At 30.9% G+C, this 27,487-nt stretch overlaps 14 protein-coding genes across 14 annotated transcripts; 7 read left to right on the plus strand and 7 right to left on the minus strand.

The window, feature by feature from the left end:
- Positions 1-2,591: 2,591 nt before the first annotated feature.
- ASCRUDRAFT_10460 (alkene reductase) lies at positions 2,592-3,803 on the plus strand (the record flags this gene model as incomplete). Its single annotated transcript, XM_020188599.1, has 1 exon — positions 2,592-3,803. The coding sequence occupies one exon, from the start codon at positions 2,592-2,594 to the stop codon at positions 3,801-3,803; it is 1,212 nt and encodes a 403-aa protein (XP_020044510.1).
- Positions 3,804-3,917: 114 nt separating this feature from the next.
- On the minus strand, positions 3,918-5,450 carry ASCRUDRAFT_39698 (leucine-rich repeat domain-containing protein; the record flags this gene model as incomplete). The annotated part of the gene is made up of 2 exons (XM_020190952.1): positions 3,918-4,550; positions 4,704-5,450. The coding sequence occupies 2 exons, from the start codon at positions 5,448-5,450 to the stop codon at positions 3,918-3,920; spliced, it is 1,380 nt and encodes a 459-aa protein (XP_020044511.1).
- Positions 5,451-6,560: 1,110 nt separating this feature from the next.
- SDH5 (succinate dehydrogenase assembly factor SDH5) lies at positions 6,561-7,067 on the minus strand (the record flags this gene model as incomplete). The annotated part of the gene is made up of 2 exons (XM_020194804.1): positions 6,561-6,920; positions 7,014-7,067. The coding sequence occupies 2 exons, from the start codon at positions 7,065-7,067 to the stop codon at positions 6,561-6,563; spliced, it is 414 nt and encodes a 137-aa protein (XP_020044512.1).
- Positions 7,068-7,336: 269 nt separating this feature from the next.
- Positions 7,337-9,499, minus strand: AEP3 (Aep3p; the record flags this gene model as incomplete). Its single annotated transcript, XM_020194805.1, has 1 exon — positions 7,337-9,499. The coding sequence occupies one exon, from the start codon at positions 9,497-9,499 to the stop codon at positions 7,337-7,339; it is 2,163 nt and encodes a 720-aa protein (XP_020044513.1).
- A 116-nt stretch (positions 9,500-9,615) lies between these two features.
- Positions 9,616-11,658, minus strand: ASCRUDRAFT_78106 (uncharacterized protein). Its single transcript, XM_020194137.1, has one exon. It carries the CDS (start codon positions 11,404-11,406, stop codon positions 9,703-9,705), a length of 1,704 nt encoding a protein of 567 aa, XP_020044514.1. The 5' UTR covers positions 11,407-11,658; the 3' UTR covers positions 9,616-9,702.
- Positions 11,659-12,304: 646 nt separating this feature from the next.
- Positions 12,305-12,784, minus strand: ASCRUDRAFT_78108 (uncharacterized protein). The gene has a single exon (XM_020194138.1). The coding sequence runs from the start codon at positions 12,624-12,626 to the stop codon at positions 12,363-12,365; it is 264 nt and encodes an 87-aa protein (XP_020044515.1). The 5' UTR covers positions 12,627-12,784; the 3' UTR covers positions 12,305-12,362.
- Positions 12,785-13,451: 667 nt separating this feature from the next.
- On the plus strand, positions 13,452-14,495 carry ASCRUDRAFT_78110 (uncharacterized protein). The gene has a single exon (XM_020194139.1). It carries the CDS (start codon positions 13,503-13,505, stop codon positions 14,265-14,267), a length of 765 nt encoding a protein of 254 aa, XP_020044516.1. The 5' UTR covers positions 13,452-13,502; the 3' UTR covers positions 14,268-14,495.
- A 31-nt stretch (positions 14,496-14,526) lies between these two features.
- ASCRUDRAFT_78111 (SPO22/ZIP4 family meiosis protein) lies at positions 14,527-17,619 on the plus strand. The gene has a single exon (XM_020194140.1). It carries the CDS (start codon positions 15,023-15,025, stop codon positions 17,192-17,194), a length of 2,172 nt encoding a protein of 723 aa, XP_020044517.1. The 5' UTR covers positions 14,527-15,022; the 3' UTR covers positions 17,195-17,619.
- Positions 16,978-17,869, plus strand: ASCRUDRAFT_78121 (uncharacterized protein). The gene has a single exon (XM_020194141.1). The coding sequence runs from the start codon at positions 17,412-17,414 to the stop codon at positions 17,673-17,675; it is 264 nt and encodes an 87-aa protein (XP_020044518.1). The 5' UTR covers positions 16,978-17,411; the 3' UTR covers positions 17,676-17,869.
- ASCRUDRAFT_128752 (uncharacterized protein) lies at positions 17,546-18,556 on the plus strand. Its single transcript, XM_020188995.1, has 5 exons — positions 17,546-17,642; positions 17,756-18,033; positions 18,142-18,178; positions 18,253-18,337; positions 18,438-18,556. Exons 2-5 carry the CDS (start codon positions 17,757-17,759, stop codon positions 18,489-18,491), a joined length of 453 nt encoding a protein of 150 aa, XP_020044519.1. The 5' UTR covers positions 17,546-17,642; position 17,756; the 3' UTR covers positions 18,492-18,556.
- Positions 18,557-18,949: 393 nt separating this feature from the next.
- ASCRUDRAFT_78122 (uncharacterized protein) lies at positions 18,950-19,907 on the plus strand. The gene has a single exon (XM_020194142.1). It carries the CDS (start codon positions 19,182-19,184, stop codon positions 19,425-19,427), a length of 246 nt encoding a protein of 81 aa, XP_020044520.1. The 5' UTR covers positions 18,950-19,181; the 3' UTR covers positions 19,428-19,907.
- A 107-nt stretch (positions 19,908-20,014) lies between these two features.
- On the minus strand, positions 20,015-22,009 carry AIM9 (Aim9p; the record flags this gene model as incomplete). Its single annotated transcript, XM_020190953.1, has 1 exon — positions 20,015-22,009. One exon carries the CDS (start codon positions 22,007-22,009, stop codon positions 20,015-20,017), a length of 1,995 nt encoding a protein of 664 aa, XP_020044521.1.
- Positions 22,010-22,158: 149 nt separating this feature from the next.
- On the minus strand, positions 22,159-24,035 carry ASCRUDRAFT_128755 (restriction of telomere capping 4 family protein). The gene has a single exon (XM_020188996.1). It carries the CDS (start codon positions 23,763-23,765, stop codon positions 22,308-22,310), a length of 1,458 nt encoding a protein of 485 aa, XP_020044522.1. The 5' UTR covers positions 23,766-24,035; the 3' UTR covers positions 22,159-22,307.
- A 1,886-nt stretch (positions 24,036-25,921) lies between these two features.
- DOT6 (Dot6p) lies at positions 25,922-27,322 on the plus strand (the record flags this gene model as incomplete). Its single annotated transcript, XM_020188600.1, has 1 exon — positions 25,922-27,322. The coding sequence occupies one exon, from the start codon at positions 25,922-25,924 to the stop codon at positions 27,320-27,322; it is 1,401 nt and encodes a 466-aa protein (XP_020044523.1).
- Positions 27,323-27,487: the final 165 nt, after the last annotated feature.

A 27,487-nucleotide genomic window follows, 5' to 3' on the forward strand; every position in this document is an offset into this window, starting at 1 on the left:
AGCACCTGGAATTGAAACATGCAACTCATAATCCTTTTCATGATTCAATAAATCAACAGGAGGAATAAAACTAAATGAATTGAATAAATCATCATTAAACAATCCAGTTGTTAACGAATTAGGTGTTTCCTTGGATTTGTTAGTTAATTGGTTATTTTGTTTGGCATTTTTTTTAGCCACTTGTTTATTTGATTGACGACCATAACCAGCATTTTCTAAAGCACGATTGAATTGGTTTAAATTATCATCAATTGAATCNACGAAATCCCAAAATGGCGAGTAAAAATATCCAGACATGATTAAAAGAGTATTAAAATAATATAAAATTAGTCGATTGTAAGTTAATTGTTATTGATAGTTGAGTTGATTGAGTTGATTGAGTTAATTGTGTTAATAAATAATTAAAAATTGGAGAGCTAAACATCTCAATTACCTCAAAATTATCTGTCTTTATATATCAGTCAACTTATCCTTTCAATATACTTCATATTCAAATTAAATTAACAATTTTCTCTTATTCAATGCTATTTTCTATGATTGTGAAGAAAATACTAGAATTTTAGTCATCAAAAACCATATTTTCGTAAATAAGCTTGTTTTTTCGCAATATTGTAAATAGCTTTGTACTCAGCTCAGTGCTTTTTGCGCCATTTTTTCTCCGGAAACTCATGCTTTTGTCCAGAACTTTCTGGAACGTTCCCAAAACAGATCCACTTTCTCTCATCTTCACCTATATTTTATTGAACTCTTATATTATGATTCATTTTTTGCAAAAGCTGCTTTTTAATAAAAAAGATTACAATCAGAAAAAATCAAAAAAGTTAATTTTTAAATAAATTTGAGCTAACTAATTAGAATTAACAAAGACTGTTTGATTCTATTCGGTTTATCTATTGGTGTTGGTATTGATGTGCAATTACATTTTTGTAATTGGTATCAGCTTTGTTTTATTTTTGGTTTGCAGTAGGCTTTTCTAGTTTTCTATATTTTAATTTAAAGAAAACTATTATAGCTATAAAATCTATTAATCTTGTAAATAATGTTTTGAAAAAATCGTTTCTTTGGTAAGAAAACCAACAAAGTAAAGTTTATTTGCTGAAAATATTAGTCCTTATAATCAGTAACCTATAGTTTTTTACAAAAATCATAACCAAAATATTTTTATCATTTAAATGATATGTTGAATTTGTTTGAGGAAAAAGTAACAAAAAGAAACATTAAAAATCCAACAATACAGTTTTGGGGAAAATCTACTTAGAGTATTGTAATATAGAGGGTTTGATTCCAAAACAATATTTGTATCCCAAGTATTAAAAATAATTATTAAAAGAATTTAATTGGTTTCATGGTTTCAATTTATTGCTTAATCAAAGATGTTCAAGAAGCTCGGCAAAAAACCAAACAGTACTTTGATGCAAAAATCAAAAGCAAAGAAAACTTTAATTTAAGTATTTTTTCTTCTGAAAAGATGGTACCTTATTTTCATATCAAGTTTTCAAATTGATTTATGAAAGATTGTTAATGATCCAAATTAACCGCTGTTTTCAGATTTTTGAAGAAAATTTAAAATCAATAATTTATCCCTAGTATTATATTAAAAATTGAAGCAAAAAAAGACTGAAACCGTATCAACCGGTTTAGCAAAATTGAACAGTTTACTGAAAGCAAAATTAAAGAAGTATATATGTTTTGAGAGTAAATACAATACCGTGACACTACTTAAACCACAATTTGGAGAAAAATATGAAAACTGGACCACTTGGGATATAATCCACAGCTGCTCAAAAGTCCCGTTAGTAAATACAAATCGGCTGCACTTCTATTCTTAAACCACCAATTTTTGTTTGTAATGTGTTAGCTAATGCTCGACAATCTTATTAGATAAATGGAAAGATAACACGATTTACTTTGGCTCTAGTTGTGTCATAAGTTTCCCCAAAGCATGGCCCAAGTAGGGTCCCAATACAGCTCCAGATAAGATGAAGAATCTTGTTGATTAGCAATTTTAGAATTACTAATGTAGGCTGAAACAGTAGTGCCATGCAGACTTACCTCCCATTTTTATGTGTAGAATTGCATTAAACACCTCCTGTATCAGGTGTTCCGCGAATCTCATCTCTTATCAGGAGAGAGAGTTTTCGGATTGATGTTAAATTACACAGTGATTGACCAGGTAAATGAACAATTTCCTATCAACTAAATGAACGCGGTATTTCAATTGAAACAGTGCAAGCTTATCACTGAGCCCTGCAGAAGCAGTATTATTGTTAATATATTTTGCATCTAAAAGTTAGATAAATAATAAAATCTGTAGATTTGGGATTGTAATTAAATTCATTTTATTCAACATCTTTGTAAAATAGGGATTGGTCACGTTTTAATTAATTTTTTTTGTTTAATCAAAAATTGTTGATTTACCTGGTCAACCGCTGAAATTGCACATATAACACATTTCGAGAATTTCATTAATCATCAATGTCTGGGGATATATAAACTGTATCAGTAGCTTGCTTTATTCTGTAAAATCAGATACTAAACACAAATTGCCAATTTTCATACAATTCGGCTGCTACTTTCAACCATCAACAATCATGTCTTCTCTCCAAACTTCCAATCTATTCAAGCCACTTACTGTTTCATCCTCAATTGTATTAAAACACAGACTTGTTCACGCTCCCACAACGAGATTCAGAGCCACAAAGGATCATATTCCATCCAATTTACAATTAAAATACTATGATGACAGATCGAAAACTCCGGGCTCATTAATTATCACAGAAGCAACTTTTATCTCTCCTGCCGCTGGTGGTTATTTTCATGCTCCTGGTATCTGGTCTGATAAGCAAGTTAAAGGGTGGAGAAAAATCGCTGACAAAGTCCATGAAAATGGCTCGTTTCTTGCGCTACAACTATGGGCTTTGGGGAGACAAGCCGAACCTGATATCTTAGCTGCTGAGAAGCAAAAATTTGTCTCCTCAACTGACGATATTTATCTTAGTACTCGTTCCAAAAAAGCTGCTATTAAAAATAATATACCATTGAAGGCATTAACTGTACCTGAGATTAAACAATGGACTCAAGATTATGCCACAGCTGCTAAAAATGCTATCAGTGCTGGTGCTGATATTGTTGAGCTTCATGGAGCTAATGGTTATCTTATTGACCAATTTTTGCAAGAATGTACCAACAAGAGAAGCGATGAATATGGTGGCTCAATTGAAAATAGAGCCAAGTTTTTATTAGAGATCATCGACTCAATTATTGAAAAAATTGGCGATGCCAAAAAAGTAGCTATTAGATTGTCTCCATGGTCTGAGTTTGGTGGAATGGCTGGTATCACAGAAGATCCAAATACACTTGAAACGTTCAAATATGTCTTTTCAGAATTTCAAAAGAGAGCTGATAATGGTAAAAGTCTAGCTTACATTTCTATCGTTGAGCCAAGTGTCAATGGTCATGATGATGTAGTTGATTCTGATAGCAATTCTAAATCTAACAACATTTTTCTTGATATCTGGAAGGGTACTGTTATTAGAGCAGGTGGTTATCTCTCTGATCCAGCACACAAAAGTTTGCTCAATGATGTTAACAGCAATGATAGAACTCTCATAGCTGCTGGCAGATACTTTCTTTCGAATCCTGATTTGGTTGATAGATTAAGAAACAAATGGCCGTTGACTAAATATGATAGATCAACTTTTTACGCTTTTGCCTCAAATAATGGTTATAACGTTTGGCCAACTTATAATCAAAAAATTGATATCAATGAAATTAAAGACCAAACCTCAGTCGCATTAGCTTAAATATCAAAACAGGTAACTTTTCTTGTATAAATTCACTTTTTTTTTATTTATTTGATGTCTGAAACCGGTATAGATTTACTTATTCCAAAATATACACTTATTGTCTGGAAACAATTACATAAGGTCGTACAAAAGACTCCAGTCTATCCCTATAGGTTCCTTAAGCAATTCCGGATAAAAATTTAAATTTTTTGAATCTTCAATTGGATTGTTTAATACATTTAACGTTTTTAATTGCCTTAAATTTTCTAGTTTTTTAATCGATACTAATTGATTGTGAAATAATGTAAGAATCAAAAGACTAGGTGATATAACCTTCAACCACGACATGCTCTGTATTTTATTGAAATCCAAATAAAGTTCTTTAATTTTTGGCAAGTAAAAACCATTACTTGATTCAGAAACATTGAAACAAACAAAATCAATTTTTTTTAGCTGATTACCGCTAATATTTAACTCAACCAAATTTTTGTAAGAATTTTTTTGAATCTCAAATTTGGTTAGATTGTTGTAACCCAAATGTAACGTATTAAGATTTTTAAAACCATCACAATTTGAATTAAAAACGCTGATTCGATTATATGATAGATTTAGCTCTTTCAAATTATTAAGAATTTCAAGTTTACTATCAACTTTTTCGATTTTATTTCCAGTTAATTCTAATACTTCGAGATTAGTAATTTTGGATAAATTGCCCAAATTTGAAATTTTGTTTGAGGTTAAATCTAGTTTTTTCAAATTCAAAAACTTTTCTTCATCAGAAACTAAAAATTCTTCAATTTTATTTGTTTTCAAATCTAAATACTTAAGGTACTTTAATTCTTTGGATAAATTAAATCTAACAAAATGATTATTGCTTAAAATTAGTTCGGATAAGTTATTTAAAGGATTTGAAATGACTAATTCGTTAATTTTATTATCTTCCAAAATTAAATTTCTCAAGTTTTTCAAACCATTTATATATTGATTATCAGTGAGTTCATTATTTGAAATATTCAAATAAATAAGATTATCCAAACCTGATAAGTTTTGAATTTTTTGAATTTTATTAAAGGAGAAATTTAAATAGGTTAAATTAATTAAATTTGAAATATTTTCAATTTTTTCAATTAGATTAGCAGATAAATTTAAGTATTCTAGATTAACTAAATTTGACAAATAATTAATTTTGTTAATTTTATTAAATGATAAGTTTAGGTATTTTAAATTAATTAGATTGGATAAATTGTCCATATCAGTGATATTATTGAATATTAAAGTTAAAAATGTTAAATGAGATAGATTTGTTAAATTTCCAATCTTTATGATTTGATTATCACGCAATACTAATTTGGTTAAAATTGAGCAAGAATTTTCAATTGATAAATCTGAAATATTTGTAATTGTGGTTCTGTATAGAATTAATTTTTTTAATTTAAAGCAATTATTAAACAAAACCAAATCAATATCTGAGCCAAGGCAAATATCATAAACTGGAAGATATTCAAAACTAATTAAATGGTCTGAGTTGTTTTTAACTAAAAAATCAATAAATGTTTTTATTTCAAATTTATGAGCAAATTCACTATTTGTAAAATTCAAATAAATTGATTCAAAATTTCTTTTAGAAGATAAAAGAGAATAAATTTCAGAAGATTTTAGTTGCATTATTGTTTCTGATATTTGTAGAGATAAGTGTTTAGAATACTCCAAAGTTTGAGCTTTAAACAAATGAATGTCGGTGATGGAAACAAGTAATTTGGATTTGCTTTCATAAATATAGCAATTTCTATTTGTTTTATTGTGATCAGCATCCACAATTGTCAACAAATAGAATAGTAACGATAAGGAGCAATTTTTAAAATATTCGTTATCATGTAAAGTAAATAACCAGAGTTTATCCAAGGGTAGAAATGAGAATAGATTTTTGATTATGAAAAAGGGCAAATCGAATATAGTTAATTTTAAAATTGGTTTCTTTCTGTCATTGTTATTTAAATCAGTATTTAAATCAGTATTTAAATCATTATTTGCGTCAAGAGTTGTATTATTATAGTTGTTGGATATAAGTTGAAGACCTGATTCATTGGAGCTATCTTCAGGGGACATTTTGAGTACAATGATAGAAAAATTAATTTGATTGTGATATATTATTTTTTTTGGAATGAAAATATTTTGATATAAAAGAATAATTATAACAAACTAGAAAGGATTTCAAAAGGTAAGTTTAATTATAAACACACAACATATACAGTATTCACTGTATTGTTCAACAGTGATACTTCTAGTGAAAAAAAAAATGCTTTTTCTGATTGTTAAATTTCAAAGTCGACGAAAGCGAATCAAACGTTCTAAAACACCGAGTCGTATATTTATTTAATCGTCATCACAGTACAAAAAATAAAGAAATAAGATTCAGTAAATTGAAATCGTTGAACTGGTGTATCCATTTTGTTGTAATACTAGTTTGTGTCATTGAATTCATAGAATCTTAATTTCACTGAAGTAAAATATGGTTAAAAACTCTACTGTGTATCATCGATTATATAAATATTTATACATGTATTTGTATTTGTATATTATAAACCTAAGTATTCAGGTTCTATAGTTTCAAGAGCAATGCTGTGATCTAGTCAGTTTGTAAGTGATTGTATTGAATATATGCTTGTATTATATAGATTTAAATGAGATGTATGAGTGTGTATTTACAAGAAAATGCATCGAAAAAAGTTTCCAGCTTATGAACTTATAGTTTTTCTTGTGGATAATGTTAGATGTCTAATCCTTTTTATACTCGCTTAAATTAGGCATTCTGATAATATTTCCTTCTTCGTTTTTGCTTGATTGTTGCAATAGTTTCAAAATTTTACTGTCTTTCCATTCGTCTTTTAAAGGAGTCACGTCGTAGTTTTCTGTTACCCAGTAGTATATATCCCAATCGTTTAGATCCAATAGCTTATCATACTCGACTAGCTCATCATAGGTTAGTTTGTGCAAGTACTTTTTAGCAAACTGCGATAGCAACAAGTCGGTTTCTAAAATACCTCTTTTTCTGGACTGATATAAGAGTCTAGCTCTCTTGACCTCTAAAGACTCGTTTATTCTTGGAATGGGTTCAATCTTGATTTCCACTTCACTCTTATCAGGAATGTTGTTGATGTTGATGGCGTTTCGTTTGTTGGAATCAGAACACAACCAGACAGAAGAGTGAATAAAACGTCTCGAGCAGACCAAAGACCCACGAGGAGCAAGACCACCAGAAGCTCTGAACAACAAACCAATCATACTGCTCTCTTTGGATGCCTTAATACTCTCTGGACCCTTTAAGCGCTGATAACAATGCTCCACAACTATTTTGTGTCTGGATTCGATGGCAAAAGGTTACCCGTCACCATGGCTGCGTGTGGTGAGCGTGAGCACTGCGTGAGAGACGACACTGCAGTTTACGCACTTTTCTGGAAAATATATACAGCTTTTTGATTTGTGATCCATAAATAAAACAAGAACTATGCACTGAAAAGTTGGAGTGAATGAGAAGATACAAAGAGCCAGGTTTATTTTTTCAAGATATTTTGGGATTCCACAAAGGATTCATACCCAGCTTTGTGAATTTTCATTCTGTCTTGGATCATCTGGGTTATGTCAATGTGCTTTAAATTGTTGAAGTGCGTTCTTCGTTGCATCTGGGTCTGGTCTGTATTTATAACCAAGTTTTTATTATTTATTTTATTTCCAAATATGGGACAAACTCTGATATTTCTCCAATTCGCCCATTCGGAGGTAAAGGGGTTGTCATTGGTCTTGTTATTCTGTAAACAATAAAGCCCTACTTTTGGCCATATCAATTCTTTTCTCAATTTGTCTCTTAGCTCAATTTCCTTCACACTTAAAGGCTCAGTCAAATCTAATGGTTTTCCATGCGTTTTATCGATTAAAGCCCTTGATTGCGCTCTCTTGATCCAATAATCTGCTTGTGGACAATTACCAGAACCAATAACGCCAACCATATCTTTATATATGATTCTGAAAACTGGAATCCAATTTTTATAGAAACCAGCTTTAGTGGCTCCTCTTATTAAATGACCAAATGTTTCTGAGTTTGGCCTCACTTTAAGATTTATTGTAAATGTGTTATAAATCTCAAAGCACAAATCCAATCGTTCATATGTCGCGATATGCTGTAAAAAACAGTTTAAAACAGCTCTTAAATAATTTTTCTCATTGTTCAAGTATATTTCATTTTGATAAATCATTTTTTTAAATAATACCCATGCTGCATTGAGTTTGAGATTTGGATCAACTTTAATATTTTTATCCAATATGGTTTCCAATATCAATCTTATTGTAGCTTCGTCACAAAGGTTTTTATTCAATACGAGATACTCAAAAAATTCTCTAGTTATTAAATTTTTCTCACAATAATCTTTCATTATTATCCGAAAAAACTTGGAATTAACCTTGACATTAAACTTGTTTGTAATATATCTTAAATATAATACTCTCCAGTATTTAGTGGGTAGTATCTTATAAATTGTTGAAAACGTTGTTATATCGGGTCTTATATTAAAATCCTCCATTCGAGACAAAATTTTATTCAATCTAAAATAGGCCATTTTTTTATCAAGCTCTGTTGAAAATTGCGATAAACTTAGAAGCAATAAATTGATCGTTTTTGTATTTGGTGCCAAATTTTCCATTATAAGCTGTTTATAAAGCCTATTTATTGCCTGCCATCTTTTTACTTTAAAAAAAAAATATATTGCATCATTATATGAATCTATAGTCCGGAGTTTAGTATACAAAGGATCATTGGGCTTGAAAAGATCATTGAGTATTTCGGTAATTATCCCATTGGATTCTATTACACTTTTATAATGATAATTCTTATAAGTTAACAAATAAACGTAATTCTCAAATACGTCTGTGTTTAAATGTTCTGGATTACTCGATAAAACTGGTATCTTAGAATAAGAGTCTCGATATATAGTATGTTTTTTAGGGTTTAAACCTGTCAATTGGTTTTCATAATTTATATCTGAATCTGATTCTAAACCAATATTTTCTTGTTCATTCCGATTGTTTATCTCCCTGATTAAAAGTAATCTTTTCAAACAATTTATCATCTTCACAAAATAAGCACAATTTCGAGTATAATCTTCCAAAGGCTCACCCCGCACAATAATTTGCTCTTCAGATTTACTATCTTTTTTCTTATTATCTTTGTTCGATAGAGTTGTACTATCATCAATGCTCTTTTTGATTTCATTCGCTGGGTTTTCTTTCTCATTATTAATATCCTTCATTTTCTTTTGTTTGTGATGATTCACCGGATCTTTTGAATCAATCAGGGTCTTTTTAATGTTTGCTTGTTTATTATTTTTAACCTCATTAATTTGCTCTGTATCATCAATATCTATCTTTTGAAGACTAGTTTCAAATAAATCAACATCAATCCCCGAATCTGTATCAATATCATTCTGTTTACTCTGTTTGTTCTGTTTATTCTGTTCAGCATTGTCAAAACTATGGTCATTTTTCGTTTGATTAGCTTTCGATTCTTCGATTATTTTCGAAGCCAAACAGTTCAGCGATTTATCTTGTGCAGAGAGATTTCGAGAACCAGAGAGATTGTTGAAGTGTAACAAGGGCTTGTTTATGGCAGAGAAACACGTTCTTAATCTAACCTTGCAACAGCTCCGAGAAGCAGCTTTAATCATCCCAAACATCAACCCTTTCCCTCAAACACTCTCATAATATATCCCCAACCTGAATGGATTACAGGCGATGGTTAGGGTGAAAAAAAAAAGTGAAATTCTCCAAAAAAAATAACATCCGTCGGACTGGTCTCATTTATTACCTAAATCGCTCGCTATATAATAAGATGGTATACATCGACCTTAAAGCACCACTACTTTATGCTTTATTCGATTTTCATAGCATGGAGAGTCTTCTGAATATCGGGAGGATTGCTGAGTATATTATTTGCTTTGTAAATACTTTTCCGTAAAAAAGGATCAGCATCAGCAACAGCATCCTGCGACTTTTCCATCTTGTCCATCATGGTTAGCAAAGTAGGTGGGTTTGATATTGCACCACGCTTTCGAATACTAGTGAGTAAACTATCCATTTTTCTACCAACGATAAAAGGGTTTTCCATAGGTGTCCCTATGGGCTTTTGATTTTGTGTTTCTGGAAATAGTCGTGCAAGTCTTTTACTACCTTTTGATAAGGGGATATCTATGACTTGTTCATTAAGCTCTTGGGTGCTCAGATCCTTTTTTTTATTTTGGGTTTTTTGATGAGCAGCTGTGTTTGTACTTTCCAAAGCTTTTTTGGGTATTTCTTTAACATTTTTCAGTGTTTTATTTAACACTTGTGTTTGGCTTTTGATTGCTTTTCCAGTATTTTTTACTGTTTGATCCAATGTTTGATCCAATGTTTGATCCAATGTTTGATTTCGAGGTTTATCTTTTTTAGAAATAATTCCATTTATTATTGGCTTGACTTTGATCTTGTCATTTTTAAAATCTTCTTTTAATCCCACCTTTTCTGATTTTTCTGATTTTTCTGATTTTTCTGATTTTTCTGATTTTTCTGATTTTTCTGATTTTTCTGATTCTTTTGATTTTTCTAACTCTGCTGATACCTTATTTTCATCAACTTTTGATTCTTCATTGTCTTCTTTTTTTTCACTAAAAGCAGGAGCTAGTGACAGTGAAGGTTTCAATACGATTGTATAAGATGAATATAGATCACCGTAGTTTTTAATGCTTATGGCGTGAGACTCTATAAATTCATCGGTTATCTCACGAATTTCTCCTATTAAAAGCTTTCGAGCTTTTATAAAAACAAAATCATCAGGGTTCAATGTCTTTTTCGATGTGGAGTTGATAACTATTGTAACTGTCTTTCCCTGGGTCAAAAACCTTGTTATCTCCTTTTTTTTTTGTGAATTTAAGTCAGATTTAGAAATATTCCAATCAATTCGGACAGTTTTTTCTGCACTCTTTTTTTTCTTTTTTGCCTCAAAATACTCTATCTTTTTGGCAAATTTGGGATTCAATTCTAGTAATTTTTTTTTCCCTATTTCTTGCTCAATCTTTGGTAGAAGTACTTCATTAGCAATTAATTTAAGAACGGGAATTTCTTGTTCATCATACTGGACAATTGATGGACTGGAGCCCAACTTTTTTAAATCTATATATTTTAATTGGCATAACTTGTATAAATCTGTAATAGTCATCTGAACTGTCTTGTTGTTTGATAATGGATTGATAAAGTTAATCTTTCCGGATTTATTATTTCTAAGACAAGTTTTAGTCAAATCTGCTAAATGAGAATCAATTTTTAAATTTCCAGATGTCCAGTTATATTCATCTGAAATTTGAATTTCTGCAAATTTTTGTTGTGGGGTTTTTTCGACTATATTTTTTTCTTTGCTTTTAGATAAATGATTTTTTTTCATATTATTATTATCTTTGTTTTTATTTTTGTTTTTGTTTTTGTTTTTATTTTTATTTTGATGTGAAGGTGCGCTTGGTTGTGTCTCTTTATCTGGATTTACTACTTTTCGACTTTCCAAAATATTCTTGGATTTGGGTTTGGATTTTGCAATAGAATCCATATTACTGTTTATATTACCAACAATATTAGCTTTTTTTTTACTGTCTTTTGGGTGGTTTTTCGATTTTTGGAGTTTTTTTTCAAATGATGTGATAAAATCATCAACCGCCAATTTTTTGACTTTCTGAGCTGAATTTATTGTAACATTTGAAAAAAATCTTCTCATTCTATAATTTACCAAGCAACTCTTATAAAATCTAGTGTTTAACATCTTTAAATATGGTAGTTGAATAAATATATTGTTGAGTGTGAATACATAAGGATAAAGAAACCTCCATTGATGAGAAATATTGATATCAATTCATTGGAAGAAAAAGCTCAAACTGAAAAATTTTAAAATTAGCTAGAAATACCTGAAAAAAACAACTTATTTTAGAAAAATAATGTCTTTCATACGGATATTCCCTTTAGAAATAGCATAAGCTTAAATTAAGCTATGCAAGGCCAACCACTTGGTGCTATTACCGTATTTGTAAGCACTTTTGATGTTTTTCTTTTTTGCTTCTAATAGTGAACGATTACTTCAGTGAAGATGATTTATTTATTTTATATGATAATTATAATCTAACTTTACAATTGTTATTGGAATATACAAATTTAGCGCCATTATCCTTATCCATAGAAAAACCGTTTATAAAAGAAAAGTCATTAGCTTTTAAATTTCATATTGTTTTGTAATGAGAAGTTCTTGTTAACCTGATGTCTATTTGTTTTAATGAATTTAAAATTCATAAACTCAGAGATTGAATCATCTAGGACGAAATGAAATTTCAATTCTTTATATATATTGTAAATTTCATTGGTGAATTTAATAACATTTTAATAATTTCCAAATGTTTGTGCAAAGCATGCATAAACACAATGAATCTGAGTGAGCTCGAAAAGTAGTTGACTCAAGAATTTTTCATAATGATTGAAGGTATCATTTAATAAATTCAATAATGCTCTTTTAATAGACTAAATGAATTTTGATTTTGCACTCAATGATAAATTTTCGTAAATATTTTGGTTGTATATGAATTTGAAATCAAGCCAATTCAAATTAATTCCACACTTTTCATCAAGCAACTTAACTAATTTTACTGCCCTTTCATTTTCCTCAAACCTTTGGAATACATCACAATCATTATCTACGGTTGAGCCAACATATTTGTTAAATCCGGAGTTGACGGTTATATTGGTTGGTTTTGATAGATACCAAGTAGAGTTTTTACACTTCATGTATAGCCATTATATTACAAATCGTGATAAACATTACAGATCAGAGGTGGCTTGTAAGATAAAACTGGAGTTGAATTTGATCCCAATTTTAAATCCTTTAATAGTTAATATATTTGCTTTCTCTTTGGATAGAATTTATCATTATAAGGGAAAGTGTGTATTTCCATCATCGAAAATAAATGAGAATTCTTTATTGAAATAATTTGAAATCTCATAGTAGAATAGGTTGTTGTCAGGAATATCAATACACAAAGCATCAATAAAGGATTTAGTTTCGTGATCAAGTAAACTGCGGTAACAGTTTCATATGCATTTTTTGAAATTATCAATAAAAGGAATTTAATAAATATTTCCGATCTCTATTCTCTACAGATTCAATATATTTCAAACAATATCAGTTGTAAGTTATTCTCGGCTGAAGTCAAATCTGTATTCAGCAGTAAGAAGTTTATACTGTTGAAACTGCAGAAAAGCTAAAGAGAGAAAAATATCACAGAGATGGTCTGTATGGAGAGTGAAATCGCAACCCTTTCTACAATAAGCTTTTCTTTTGTACACCACAAACCCAATGCAAACTTAACTGGTCATGTGATCTATTGTTAAATGATCACAGCGGATAAAGGCGGCATCGGCAAATCTCGGTGCTCATCGATCCAGCAAATAAGTAAATCAGGATGCATGAGAGAACATAAACTTTAAGCTGGAAGCAGTAGCAATAATTTTATTGACGTTTAGAGTAGGATGTAATATAAAGGAGGTTTTTGTGCTTTATTTTTTTTCTGATTACTCAACCAGCCAATATCTTACTTTATTATTATTATTATTGCACGCATTGCAATATTTATTCAAATTCAAACATTTACTCCTAAGATAACAATGGCTGTTCAAATTTCCAAAGATAATCTATCTTTACTATCAAATTCCGAATTAAAAGATGTGGTTTTGAATTGTATGAGCATATTAGAAGATCATACATTGCCAAAAGGTCAAACACACCATTCTTTAAACAAAAGCAACCAGAACACCTTTGATGAAACAAAAAATCAACCACATACAAACAAAGAGGTAAATCAAAATGAAAAAGACGATAATAAATCTATTGAAGAGGAATTTGAGTTTTTAGACCATCCAATGATATCACCATTTGTTACTCCTCAAATCAATCAAAACAAAAAATATCAAAAAAATTCATTATCATCAACCTTACCATCACCTATTTTCGTTCCAGAGCCAGTTCCTTTTCTAGATTCAGAAAACAAACCAAAAGAAACTCAAAACCAAATGTCAAATAAAAATCCAATGGAATATTTTATTCTCACATCTGCTAATATAAATCTTATTGATTTTTCCGTACTAAGCTCTGTTGAAGAATCAGCTCTTGGTTCAAAATTTAAATGTGAGAAATTAATCAATGGCATAAACCAAGAATCATTTGGTATAAGTGAAAACAAAAGTATAGATGAAATCAAAAAAATTGAAAATGACAATTTATATTATCATCATCATTATTCAAATACTCATTCTGTTCCTTATTCTTATGACCCCTGTTTTTCTCATCTTTTCTCTGCTCTACCACCACATATATTTTGGAAAACTAATGCAAAAGCCCAAGACTCTAATTACTATACTAATTCTTGGTGACTTACCAATATAACCGAACGCTGCCACGTATACAAGAAAGGGAAATATAAATGCCCCTTCTTCTTTCTCCTGGCTAACGTTAATAAGACGAATCATCTTTCAACAAACAGACACAAAACGTGTATTTACTTTAAACCGTACTATACATAGAGACGCATAGATATCGAAAATTTACCCAGATGTAAGGATGTACGCACTGAGAAGAAACGTGACTAACGAATGGAGAAAACATCACCAAGCTTAAAAGTGTAGTTGCTGCTTTTTACTTTCATCTATCACAATTTCTTAAGCTCTGGGAGATAATCGCTGATTTTGTGCTATTCTAAACGCTGATAACTAAAATTCAACATGGAAGTGATATCAAGTGTTCAAGCTACATTGAATGAGTTTATTGGTAGGCAATTGACTGTTTTCTTTTTTTAATTTATCTCCACAAGAGGTGAATTATCAACTAATCATCAAAATTAGACGCCTCCACTACCATCATAAAAATCTTGGATTCCAAACAGAAGTTGGTTAATGACAACGACTCATTGATATCCATTTGCCAACGAATAATTGCTCTTTTGCCTCTATCCGAATCAATTGAGAGATCAATCAGAAAGGCTGAAGTTAAAAACCCTCACAGGAAACATCAAGAGAAGAATGTAGTTTTCAACTTACAAGAATCATCATCAATTGAGGATAAAGTCCAGGATGCTATTAATAACCACCAATATAAAAATCTTGATAATTCAGTAGTTTTGTCCTTAGAGATGACTGCCTCCAAGCTATGGAATTCTTTAACCATATCCTTGAGAGACTTTGATAATGAAGATCTTAAAACCCCTGGACACAACCGTGACGAAAAAAATGTTTACATTCAGTTATGCCAGGTAAAATATTTTGCCGCAGTCTTGTTTAACATATTTGATGGATTAAATCCAACTTTTTCAAATAAATTGAGATCTTTGAAGTGCTTTTTGAAGGTTTTTAATTTATTTGTCGACGAAAACCAATTAACCCTATCTAAAAAAATTCAGGATATAACTGATCTAATAACAAGTGATATTGAAGCTAATTTTATAAGCAATGAGAATAAACCTATCTATAATAATAGTAATAATGACCTCTCTGTCTCTGATGATACACAATTGAACGATTTCAAAAAGGAATTTAATTCGATGAAAATTGAATTACTAATTATGGATATGAGATTAAATATCAATTTAAAAGATTTTGAATTAGCTAAATATTATGAAAAAAAAGCAAATATTTTAAACAATTACTCCACTCTTCAAAATCAAAACAATTCAATTATTGAATTTGCCAGATTTATATATAATTCTTGTTTCACGCATTTAGATAAAATAATCAATAGCAACAACAACATTAAAAATAACAATAAATTTGAAAATTCAAATGAGATCGAGAAAAATGATGATGATGATGATGATGATGATGATGATGATGATGACAAATTAATATTAACTGAATCTGTTTATTTCTTAAAAGTTGCCATTCAATATTTGAATTTACCAATTGTTTTTAATCCAAAAATTATTCACTTGGAATTAAAATTTAAAACACTTTTATTATTATGTCAATCTTTAATTAATTTAAGATTTTTCAATGATGCAAAATCTTATATTTCAATTCTTGAACAATTATACCCAAACAAAATTGAACCATTTAAATTATTTTTACAAATTTTAAATTTTGAAAACTCTTTGAAAATTGATAAAAATACTAACAATAATAAGCGTAAGGATAATGCTACCAATACTAATATTATAGCTGAGCAAACTTTAATGAAAATGATTATGTCAGTTTCAATTTCAAAAAATGATAATTTTAATCAAGTTATTGCCATATTAAATGATTATTCTAAAAATAATCCCATTTCTTCAATTAAATGTTTAGACTACGTTTTTCAAAATAAATTAGATCCATTCAAGAATCATGATTTTTTGGAAGTTTGTTTGACATCAAAAATTTGGATCATATCTTCAATTCAATTTGATATTCAAAATATTGACCTAAATATTACTGATGGTGAAAATAGCGATAGTTTTCAGATTGAACATATCCAAAAAATTTTGAGTTCTGCCGAAAAACGGTTTGCATCACCATTATCAAAAAAATGTTCATCTGCTTTGATTACTTTATTTTGGAATAATGGTAAAAAACTTATGAAATCTAAAAAGTATTCTTTATCAATTGAATGGTTTTATTTTGCACTTCATAGATTTGTATTATCTGAACATGATTTTTCTGAAGACGTTGGAAAAATTCAAAGATCAATTTTAAATTGCTATTTTGAAATGAAGAATTTTGATAAAATCAAAGAAATCTATAATAAAATGGTTGATAGAGACAAGATACATTTACTATCCTTATACATAATGTTTAAGGTTTACATATCAGAAAACGATAACAAAAATGCTATGAACACAATCAAATTGATTTTTGAAAATAAAACAGAGAATCATATTTCGGTTTTACTATCTTGTATTGTTGAAGCAAGAAACTATTCAAATTCAACTGTTGCAATTGAGGGAATGGTTAATGTTTTAACTAAAATGGATGATAAAGCTGAATTTTCAGACGAGATTTTGGTTCCTGTGGCATTGCGATGCACTATCCAGTTGATAATTAATGATATTAGCAAATGCAATAATATTGATTTAAAAATAAAATACATGAAAACTTGTGGTGAATTATATACTGAATGTTATAATTTTATTAAGAAAAGTTTCAATAAAATTTCTCCAAATATACTTTATGATCAAGATAAAATCGAGATTGAACAGTTGAAAAAACAGATATTATCGGTTGATGAACTTGAATGGTTAATTTGTAATGGGTACAATTTGGCAAACAAATGTTACCAAAGTAAATTTTATAAAGAAGGATTGATTTTATCCACAAAGGCAATTCAAGTATGAAGGACCTTTTTTTTTGTTTTTAATTTTTGATTATCTTATAAAAGATGTTTTTAATTAACAATATTTGTTTTTATTGGTTTAGATTGAAAATTTGATTAAAGGAGATACAGACAAAGGGAGATACAAGAAATTAGAGGTTTGGTATATTCGTACTTGTTTGTTAAGGATAATTTGTTTTAATTGTTTAATCTCACAAGAGAATAATTTAGTTGATAAAATGGATTCTTTAAAAGAAAATCGGGAAAATGTCATAAATCTAAAAGAAAAACTTAACAAACATCTAACTAATTTGATCTCGGAAGATTGTGAAGATAGTTTGATTATTGATGATATTGATCAAGTTGAAGACAAGAACTTTTGGAAAGCATGTTATTCTCAGGTAGTTTTATTTCAGTTTGAAATAGAATTGAAATTGAGCAATTGGGAAACCATTGAGACATTGATATTAGTAAGTTATTTTTATCTTAAGATTACAGAATAAGGTTAATTTAAAGCTTTTGATTTTTTTTTGATTATTATTTTACTAATATTAAACTAATAGGAGGTTAAAAAATTCTCAAGTATGTTTGAAGTGAATGAGACCGTAATCAATCTTATTTTATCGGTAAAGTGTAAAGCCAGTATAAAAACAAAAGTCTTAAGAATAATTATAGAAGATTCTTTAAACCACAGTTATACCAAATTTCCCGTTATTTTAAGATGGACACGAAATTTTATGGATATAATTGTTGATTTTGAAGATGAGAATTGTATAAGCCTACTTTCGAGAATTTATTCTAGAATTCGAGCATCAGAAAAAAAAGAAATTAATATGATTTATAATGAAATTGAGTGGTTAAGTAAGTTGGAAACCAGGTCAAATAGCTACAAGAACTGTAAAAAAAGCAAAATAGAAGAACAAGTTAACATTATACAAGTTTACTAATATGAGTTAAATGTTTAAAAAGCGACAAAATGTTGGAATGAAGGTGTCTCTTTAATAATGTGAGTAGATTTTTTATGATCTTGAGCTGAGGTGGTAAGTGTTTAAAGTGGTTTACTAACAAACTCATGGATAGGTCTGGGAAAAGTGAAGGTGGATCAGCCTGGTGCAAACAAGCTATAAAATTTTCGCCTTTCGTAAACGAAAGGCTTGAGAGTCAGGTATGTGTGAGGAAACCATATTGAAAGGAAAATATATTTCCATAAAAACTCGATCCCCATGTTTACTAACAGGTTCTCTTGACACCCAAAACCAATAAAGCTCTTAGAGTTGTGGCCCGAATTAACAAAAGCCGCTGATTGCTCAAACAACTGAGTTAGCAGTCCAACCTAAATCAGCGTATTGGAATAATTGCACGCTGACAATCGCCCAAATGATTAAAACTGGTGCAATTACTTAGCTACATAATAAGAATCATTCTTTTACTGTTAATGGCAAACAGGCTCAGGAACAGCTGTTTACAATACCAATCAGCTCGAGCCCAGGAGACCCAGGCCCATCAAAACGGGTCTGGCTCCAGACGCCGGCGTTCGTTGGCCCGACCGCTGTGTTGCTCCGCGCCGCCCGCGTGTGCAGAGGCTTGAGAGGCCTCCTCGTGGGCTGCCCCCGTTGGCCAGGCCTGAGGGCCCTTCCAGCACGGCGGCCCTGTCCAACCAGCGCCGAGAACTGCTGGGCCGAACACAAAAAGAAAGAGCTGTGCGCCTGGCCCAAAAAAGGACGAGTTTATTTTTGGAACAGAGAAACTTCACACTCTTCACTGGATGGAAATTTGCATCTTCTGGCCTCAGCAAACTGTGTGTATCATCATAATGGATAACTGACTTTTTATTTTTGTTTGAGGGCTTTTTATATAAATTGACCCCAGTTTCTTCACTCTTTTCATGTCCTCCAGCTTGTCGACATTACTTTGTTTCTCGCAACACTTGTTCATTGTTTTTTTGTTTTGCAACTTGTCCTACAGCTCGTCCTACAACTCGTTTTCATTCCTGTGCAATCTCAATCAAAATGGAAAGCAGTAGAATCCAACAGATTAAAAATGAAATATATATTCCAAAGCAGCCATTGATTCCTATACCTTCAATTACATCCCACCACCCTACTCTAATAATGCAGGATAAATTGACCGACACAACTCATCACAGCTCTTGCGGCTGTTGTGGTCCTGACTGTATTACCAAGAAAGCATGGTTTTACGGGCCCAATGGCGAAGTCAAATCCTCTTCGAGCTACACTTATTCATTAAATCGTTGATTTTTGAATTTGCTAGCATTTTCTTATCATTGTTTTATTTTGTTATGATTTTCTTTGTCTTATGGTGGTGTTTTTATTTTCAAAATTTTTTCTCGAGCTTATCTTTAATTTCTCGATTTTTATTCTCTGAAACTTTGTGGTTATCTTTTTTTACTTTATTTTTTTATCAAGTCCCCTTTTTTTGTTATCTTCTATAGTAATTCCATTTTACTCTATTATTGTCTTGAGTTAAACTTGAATGTTTATCTCTTGCAACCTCGACAATGTTGAAATCGTAGCTTGATCTTGATACCATTAAAACCATCTCTTTGGAACTCTTCACTTGACTCCAGTTAAACACCTCAACACCATTTGGGTTTGTGGAGCACACGTTTTTTCTTCAAGGGCACCTCTTTTACAATCATGCATGTAGAAGTGTGTTCCCGCGGGTTCTGCATTGCACCCACACTTTTCTACAATCAATAAATTTAAGTATTTTAGGAATATAAGTTATGAACAATCTATCTACTATTTACAAAAAGAAAGCAAATGCATTGCAAATGATAACCCTGAATTTTTCTACGTGATAGATTAGCAGACCTTCCAGTTTAAATCACTTCCATCAACTTATTGCTGTTTACAACGTAATCGTCTCCTTCTTTATTAATGATTCCCTTTGCGAAATAAGTCTCAAATGTGTGTCTTGGAACCCATCCTCCATCAATCGCAAATGGATTCTCGATTAATTTGTTTTTATAGTTTTCATAGTCTTCATAAAACTCTTCAACTTCTTGTCTTTCCCATTTAATAGGACATTCGTCATTTCCTTCTTCAATCTCTTTAGCCAATTTGCTATCCAAAAAGTTCTTCCAATATGTTGCAATCTTAATTAATGATTCCTCAACATCAAGAATATCCTCATCGGTTTTCTTATTAATCAATTTAATGTATGGACTTTTTAATTCATTAATAACTGGCGCAGTGTAATAAATTAAATCTTTATCTAATTCATTTACTTTTTTTTCCCATAAATGTTCATTTCTAGTCTTTTTGTAAAAATCTTTATAAATTCTCTTATCTAATTCGCTCAATTTATCTAGCTCAATTCCAAGTTGATTTAAATCAAAGATTTTCATTCCCTCATGTCTAATAAACAATGGATTGTTTGTGAATATAAATGGTTTAATAGTAAAATGCTCAAAATCAACAAAATATGGCTCAATTTCGCCATCCCCTTTCTCTTTTATTATAACATTTAATGGATCAATATCACCACTATACAACCTCCCCTTAAATAACTTTTCTATTTTAGGTATTGTTTTCGATTTGTTGTCGATCAAATTTGGCGCAATTTTTTTAAGTTTTTCTAAAACCTCAATTGAATTATTCAATAATTTCTCATTTTCAATACTAGCCTCAGATTTGCTTAAACTTAATCTATTTCGAATATTTTCAATCTCAATATTACATGAATCATCCACAATCTTATATGGTTCATCAATTTTCCATGGCCCCGAATAAATTTTATAAACATCACTTGAAACTAATTTTTTATTTCGGAAAAAATTTCTTTCAACTGATGGCCCAATTCTCCATCTATTTTTAAATAACAGTTCATCTGGTTTTTCTTCATTATATGGTTCTCCTCTTTCTCTTAAATTGATATCAACATCCTTATAAAAATAAATTGATCCAAATTGATTAAATTCAATTGAATTCAATTTATGTTGAAAATTCCCTAAAATATCAATAACCTCGTTTAATTTCTCCCTGGAATTTACTTCTTCATCTTCAATATTTGGATACCATTTTTTCATTAATAAATCCCCCTCAATATATTCCATTAATATATATGGTGTTCTTAATGGATTTATTTCATGTGATGAATAACTTAAAACTCTGGGAACATTTAACCCTAATTTTAATCTCGCAAAATCCATAGTAGCAACTTCGCTGTCAACTTTTCTGGAAATCGCAAAATCACTATCGATTTTATAAGGAATTCTTAAAATTAATGATTTTCCAGTATTTAAATCAATTTTATAAATCCTGTGATGTTTGCCCTCATGGTGACTTGACATTGTTCTGATTGAAAGAGATTCATTTGAGTCCTTTAAGCTTCCAAGAACATCTGGTATGATATTTTGCTTCAATGTAATTGTATTGTCAGGGTTTAAAACTGGCGATTCTAAGGTTTCAGGATTTTTATTTTCTTTGATTGCTGAGTATAAATCTTCAAGTAATTTTGCTGTGCCAGGGAACGAAAATGTTGTAATTCTTTTTTCCTTTTCTTGTTTATCATTTTTCAACCAATAACCCCAGGTGTATTGAAAGAAAGCATCCTTTTCAGGATCGTTTTCTTCGTTTAATTTAATATACTTTATGTTTTCCTTTTCATCACTATTGAGATTAGTATTCTTGCTATCAGTACTGTTAAATCTTTTAGTATAATTTGAAGAAGAGAAAGAAGGAATCGATGGTAATGAATTGTTAAAAAAATTTGAAGAGGATATTAACGATGGTTCATTAATTTTCAAAGATACACGCAAAAAATTATTCAATCTCAAAGATTTATTGTAAGATCTTAAAGTGTGTTTCAACATTTTGAATCATAAATCAATAGAAAGATCAACTAATTTACAGCAAATGAAAACTCAATTATCAAGCCCAATAATATTTTGTTAAAAAAATTGAAAAAAAATTGAATCCACAAATCCGGATTCTAATAAATGCATGATCGCGTTATTGTACATACAAACGCATATATAAAATTTAAATTAAAAAGCTGTTTTTTTGTTAAAATTACAAATAAAAAAAAAGAGAATGGATGAACAGGTATTAGTATACAAATTGAGATAGAAAGTAAAAAAAAGAGAAATTGTAGAAGTCTTTTTTTTGTCTTTAAGTTGATTTTTTAATTTTTTTGATTTGTTTCCAATCATCTATATCGATATCAATACTATCATCATCATCAATACCCAAATCTATATTCAGTGATTTTGAATGTTTTTTAACAGGTTTTTGTGTTGTGAATTCGATTTCATCATCGGATAGAGAAGTGATTGATTCAAGAAAGGAGTTTTGCTTTCGCTTGTTTTTATTTATATTAGATTTGTTTTTAGTACCATTATTGTTGTCAATTTTTATGTTGCTGGAATTGATATCGATATCGATATCGATATCGTTCAAGTAGTTTAAAACATCAGATCGATTGTGCCGTTTTAGAACTGAAAACTCGTCCATTACGTAATAGCCGTAATTGTTTGTATCGAGTAGGACTTGATATGCTTTATCTATATTTATGTTAAAGTCTTCCATTATAAATCTTGTAGCAATTTCTGGGGTTAATACAAAGAGGTTGAAGGAGTCAATGCCTAAGAAGGAGACTAATGAATTGTGCTTAGCAGTTTTGATTAGGTTGTCATTAAAGTGGTTTTTAATTATATTTGATATGACAGCTTGTCTTTTTGTGCCGAAATAGCCACAGGAAAATTTGGAAAAGTCTATTGATTGGTAGTCTTTTATGTTTAAAGTTGAGTGGGTTGAGTTTGATTTAATTTTTAGAGCATTGTTATAGAATAGGGAGGTAGATTTATTGGATTTGGAAGTGTTTAGTAGAGGTTTGATTATATGTAGATGTTTGGTTATCTTTTGAATGATCTGTGGTTTTGATAGTGGAGGAGGGAAGAGTTGGTTTAAAGGTTTGTAGAGGTTATTTTTGTATTCTATTTTTGATTGTGATTTTTTAAAAATGTCATTTTTGATTATTAGATGAGAGTTATTTCTGTAGAAGTTTGTATTTAAGTCTTCGTTTGAGAAAAAGGCATCAGTTTTTATGTTGAAAGAGTTTATGTCGATGTCAATTTCATTTTTGATTATGTTGTTTAGTTCTTTAATTTCGTTTGATATCTCTTTTTTTTTATAACTATCATTGTGGTTATTATTGTGATTATTAATATTATTTTTATCAGTTTTAGTAATATTATTAATGTTATTATTATTGGTAATAGTATTAGTATTAGTATTAGTATTAGTATTAGTATTAGTATTAATATTAATAAGATTAGGATTAGGATTATCATTTTCCAGATTAATAATTGAGCTTTTTTTAATAAAATTTGAATCATTCAAGAAATCAAGATCGAAATCTTCAAAACGATTATTAAAAACATTATCATTATTATCATCAGAGGTATCAGCTTGTGTATTACAATTAAGTTTATTTTTTTCATTAAATGAGGTATCATTATTGATGATTTGGCTAAATTCCTTTAGAAAAACCTGAGAAAAATCTTTTCTTTTGGAAAAAGAGCAAACAGAATTATGTTTGTATTCATCATCAGATAGAACATTTGACATCTTCAATTAAAAAAAAGGAAAATAAAACAAATAAACAGAAACATAAGAAAGATGAGGCAGTAATTGAAAGCCATCAGCCTGAAAAACTAAAGAAACGATCTCCTTCTATTTTCACAGTGCAGGAGCCCCATCTGGCTGGCGACACAGCATTGAACAAGAGCATGAAGCTACCAAGAGCAAAAAGTAGGAAGCAAATGTGTCTTGCTTGCGATTTTTAAAGGCTATTCTCTGTTGAGTTGTATCTGGAACATCTCTGGATGTATGAGCTGGATGATAATATAGATGCAGTATCTCTATATATTACTGTCTATGAGTGTATCTCGATACTGTATATTTGCCAAACGAAAAAAAAACCAGAGCAGATCCGTGCTCCGGTAGACAGCCACGGTCTGTAAGCTGCAGGACGAACACTATCCGGAAAGAGCATCCGCAGCATTTGCGCGGCTCGGCGTGTAAACCGCCGGTGGACAGCGGACCAATCAGGGCGCGTGCAGGGCGATGGCGCACAGTGAAAATTGTGTCAACCTGGACTGATTCAAGGCAAGCTGTGCGCGGGACAACGTCGGTATGCGCAGGACGGCGCGCTCAAGCAGCAACCCGCAACCCCTTTTTCTGAGTCACAAAGAAGAGGAGGGGTTGGGGGTGCGTGGAGGACGAGAAGCAGGAGCAGCAGGAGCAGCACAGAGGAACAAACGTGCTGGAACAGCTGCGCGGGAAAAGCGGCAGACAAGGGCGAGAAAAGGAGTCTGGAGCCTGGGAGGAGGCAGATCAGATCTTGAAACTACCCTGTGGAGCATTCTATTACACGATAATTCTCTTGTGGAATTGTTTGATCTCAGCCGAATGCATCAAAACAACCATTCGTTTGCTGGTGTTGAAGAGCTCGTAGTGTGGAACGCCTTTGGCATTTGTCTGGTGTTGCTTCACATAGCAGCTCGTTCTGACACCATTTGATAGTCAAAGTGGTCAAAGTGGCCAATCTCTGAAGCCAGGCGATATTCGACGCTCGACAATTCTCGCTCCTACATTTCTGCTGGAAATACCTTCGAAGATCGAGGCATCGGATCTCCAGGCTGCTGCCCGGAGTACTTCTGCTTCTGCCTTTGCTGCTTCTGCTTCTGTTGCTTCTGCTTCTCCTGTTGCTGGCTCTGTCTCTGCTTCCACCCCTCCCCTATTGACCTGAGTCGTCAAACTCCCTCTATGGGTGATACCTCGTCTTTATTATCGACTAATAAATAATTTGTGAAATCTTTGATCTCACTCAAAACCTTCGTGGTTTTATATCATCATAAACGCATTCTCAAATTTCAAGCTCCCATACATTGTCTTTTTGTTTCTAGGACTGTGTTTAATTAAACCCATTCTTTATAGTTTTGACTTCCTTTCTAACAGGTTTTTTTAGATCAAATAATATTAATTAATTAGTTCTTTAAAAACAGGCAAATTTTTATTGTAATTTTGTAACAATCAATCTCTTAATCACCTTAAACACAATAACATTAAATCAATACTCCCATAACTTATCCACTTCCATTTCTTCTCTCAACACCTCTCCCAATACCTCTTTACTTGATATTGCCCAATAGTTCCCAATTAATGAACCATCCCATCTCTGCTCTGCTCTGCTCTGCTCTTCTCTTGTCCTCTTTTTTTTTTCCCTCTCCTTTATATATCTTATTCTATTCTTCCCTTATTTATACATCTGCTCCAGCTTATCATATCTGATACTGTCAGATCAATTATATCTTCTTCCACTCTATTCTACTCGCCTCCACCTCTTCTTCTTCTCTCTACATCTCATCCCTTGCTCTCCTCTTACGTTAATATATCTCCTGAATCTTCGATCAAATTTTTCAATCTTCTCGATATTGCTTCGATTCCTCCCACCATCCTATATCATATCCTCCATCGCATTCTATATTATAACGCCACATTGCTTCAGTATATAATATAAGTCACTATATTATACTTAATATAAACCTATTTTTTTCCTTTTTCCTTTTCCTTTTGAATGTATCTACCCCCCTCATCATCCTCAATATCTTCAACATCTTCAACATCTTCAATACCTTCAATATCTTCAATATCTTCAATATCTTCAATATCTTTGATATCTTTGCTACTTCTTATCCTTTCAACTTAACTATACAACTAAAATGTCCATTATCGAAAAAGATCACAAAATCTCCAAAACCATTCATAATTGCTCAACAAAATTAACCAGAACTCCTTCCTCCTGGGATCCCCAAGATGACATCTTACTAAGACACTTGAAAGAAGATCAGAAATTGGGCTGGAAAGAAATTTCAACTCATTTCACAACCAGAACTCCAAATGCCTGTCAATTTAGATGGAGAAGATTAAAATCTGGCACTCTAAAATCGCAGAATAATCTCAACCATCTCAACCACCTAAATCATCTCAACCACCTTAACCACCTCAACCATCTTAACCACCTCACCCACCAAAACAATCCCAGCGTTAACGCTAACACTACTAACACTACTAACACTACTAATTCTACTAACTCTACTAACTCTACTAACTCCTCTAATCTGAACTTTCAATTCAATTATGCCTACAACCATGGCTATAATCACAACAACAAACCCATCATTAAAGACAACCTCTTTAATGGCGCCATTGCTGGTTTAAGCGCTCTAAGTAGATCAGACTCCTCTTCAAGTCTCAATCTAAAGAAATTCTCTTTAATTAATTCAAATAGTAGCACTGAATCTTTAAACTATTCTTTACCAAGTTTAAACTCAACTCTACTTTCAAACTATCAAACAATCTCTTCTAATAACACAAACTCGAGTCATACGCATACACATACGCATAATCATAATCATAATCATACTCAGAATAATAATTGGAATAACTCGTATTATTTCTCAAATCCTAGCCCCAAAACTTCCTTTTCTTCTTTATCAAATAGCGATAGCTATTTTACTACAAATAACAACATTTCTAACACTTCTAATATTAATAACTCTTTTTCATCCGCTTCTTCTTCAGCTTCTTCAGCAACTTCTTCGCCACCGGGCTCGAGGTTCAGTTTCAACTCGTTATCTTCTTCTTCTTCATTATCTTCTTCGCTGTCTCCATCTTCTCTACCTTCATCCTCTTCTTCCCCTTTCTCTTTACTCCTTAATGACCATTGGTTGTCTGAAGAAGATGAATTGATAATTACAAGAGAAAAAAATAACTTGAATTTTATCGAATTAAGTATTCTATTACCGAATAAATCCGAAGATGAAATTCTTCAAAGAATGAAATATCTAGACTCTTTTACATCAAATATTTCTGATTCTCATTCCCATTCCCATTCTCATAATAACACTACTAATATTACTAATATCACTAATATCACTAATATTTCTACAAACACTACTACTAGTAGCTCCTTTAATACTCCTTCATTACCTCAACCCGCTTTGAATTTATCCTTAAATTCAATCATCGAAGAAAAACATAATCTCATCACTGATAATAATGAAATTGAAATCATAAAACCTTCAATTCTGTCATTAACTCGATTACTAAATACTAATTGACTTAAATACTTATACTATTCCTATTATTATAACTAAAGAAATTTAAATTTTTATTCTAAAGGTTGGCATCTATTTTTTTATCTTTCAACTCATTTTTCATAAAAAAAATAAAAGAAAAAAAAAGAAAAACAATTCATTAATAGTATAGAAATTTGTTGACACTTT

Source organism: Ascoidea rubescens (genome assembly GCF_001661345.1).
Source record: "Ascoidea rubescens DSM 1968 unplaced genomic scaffold ASCRUscaffold_20, whole genome shotgun sequence".
In the NCBI taxonomy this organism is placed as follows: Eukaryota; Fungi; Ascomycota; class Saccharomycetes; order Ascoideales; family Ascoideaceae; genus Ascoidea; species Ascoidea rubescens.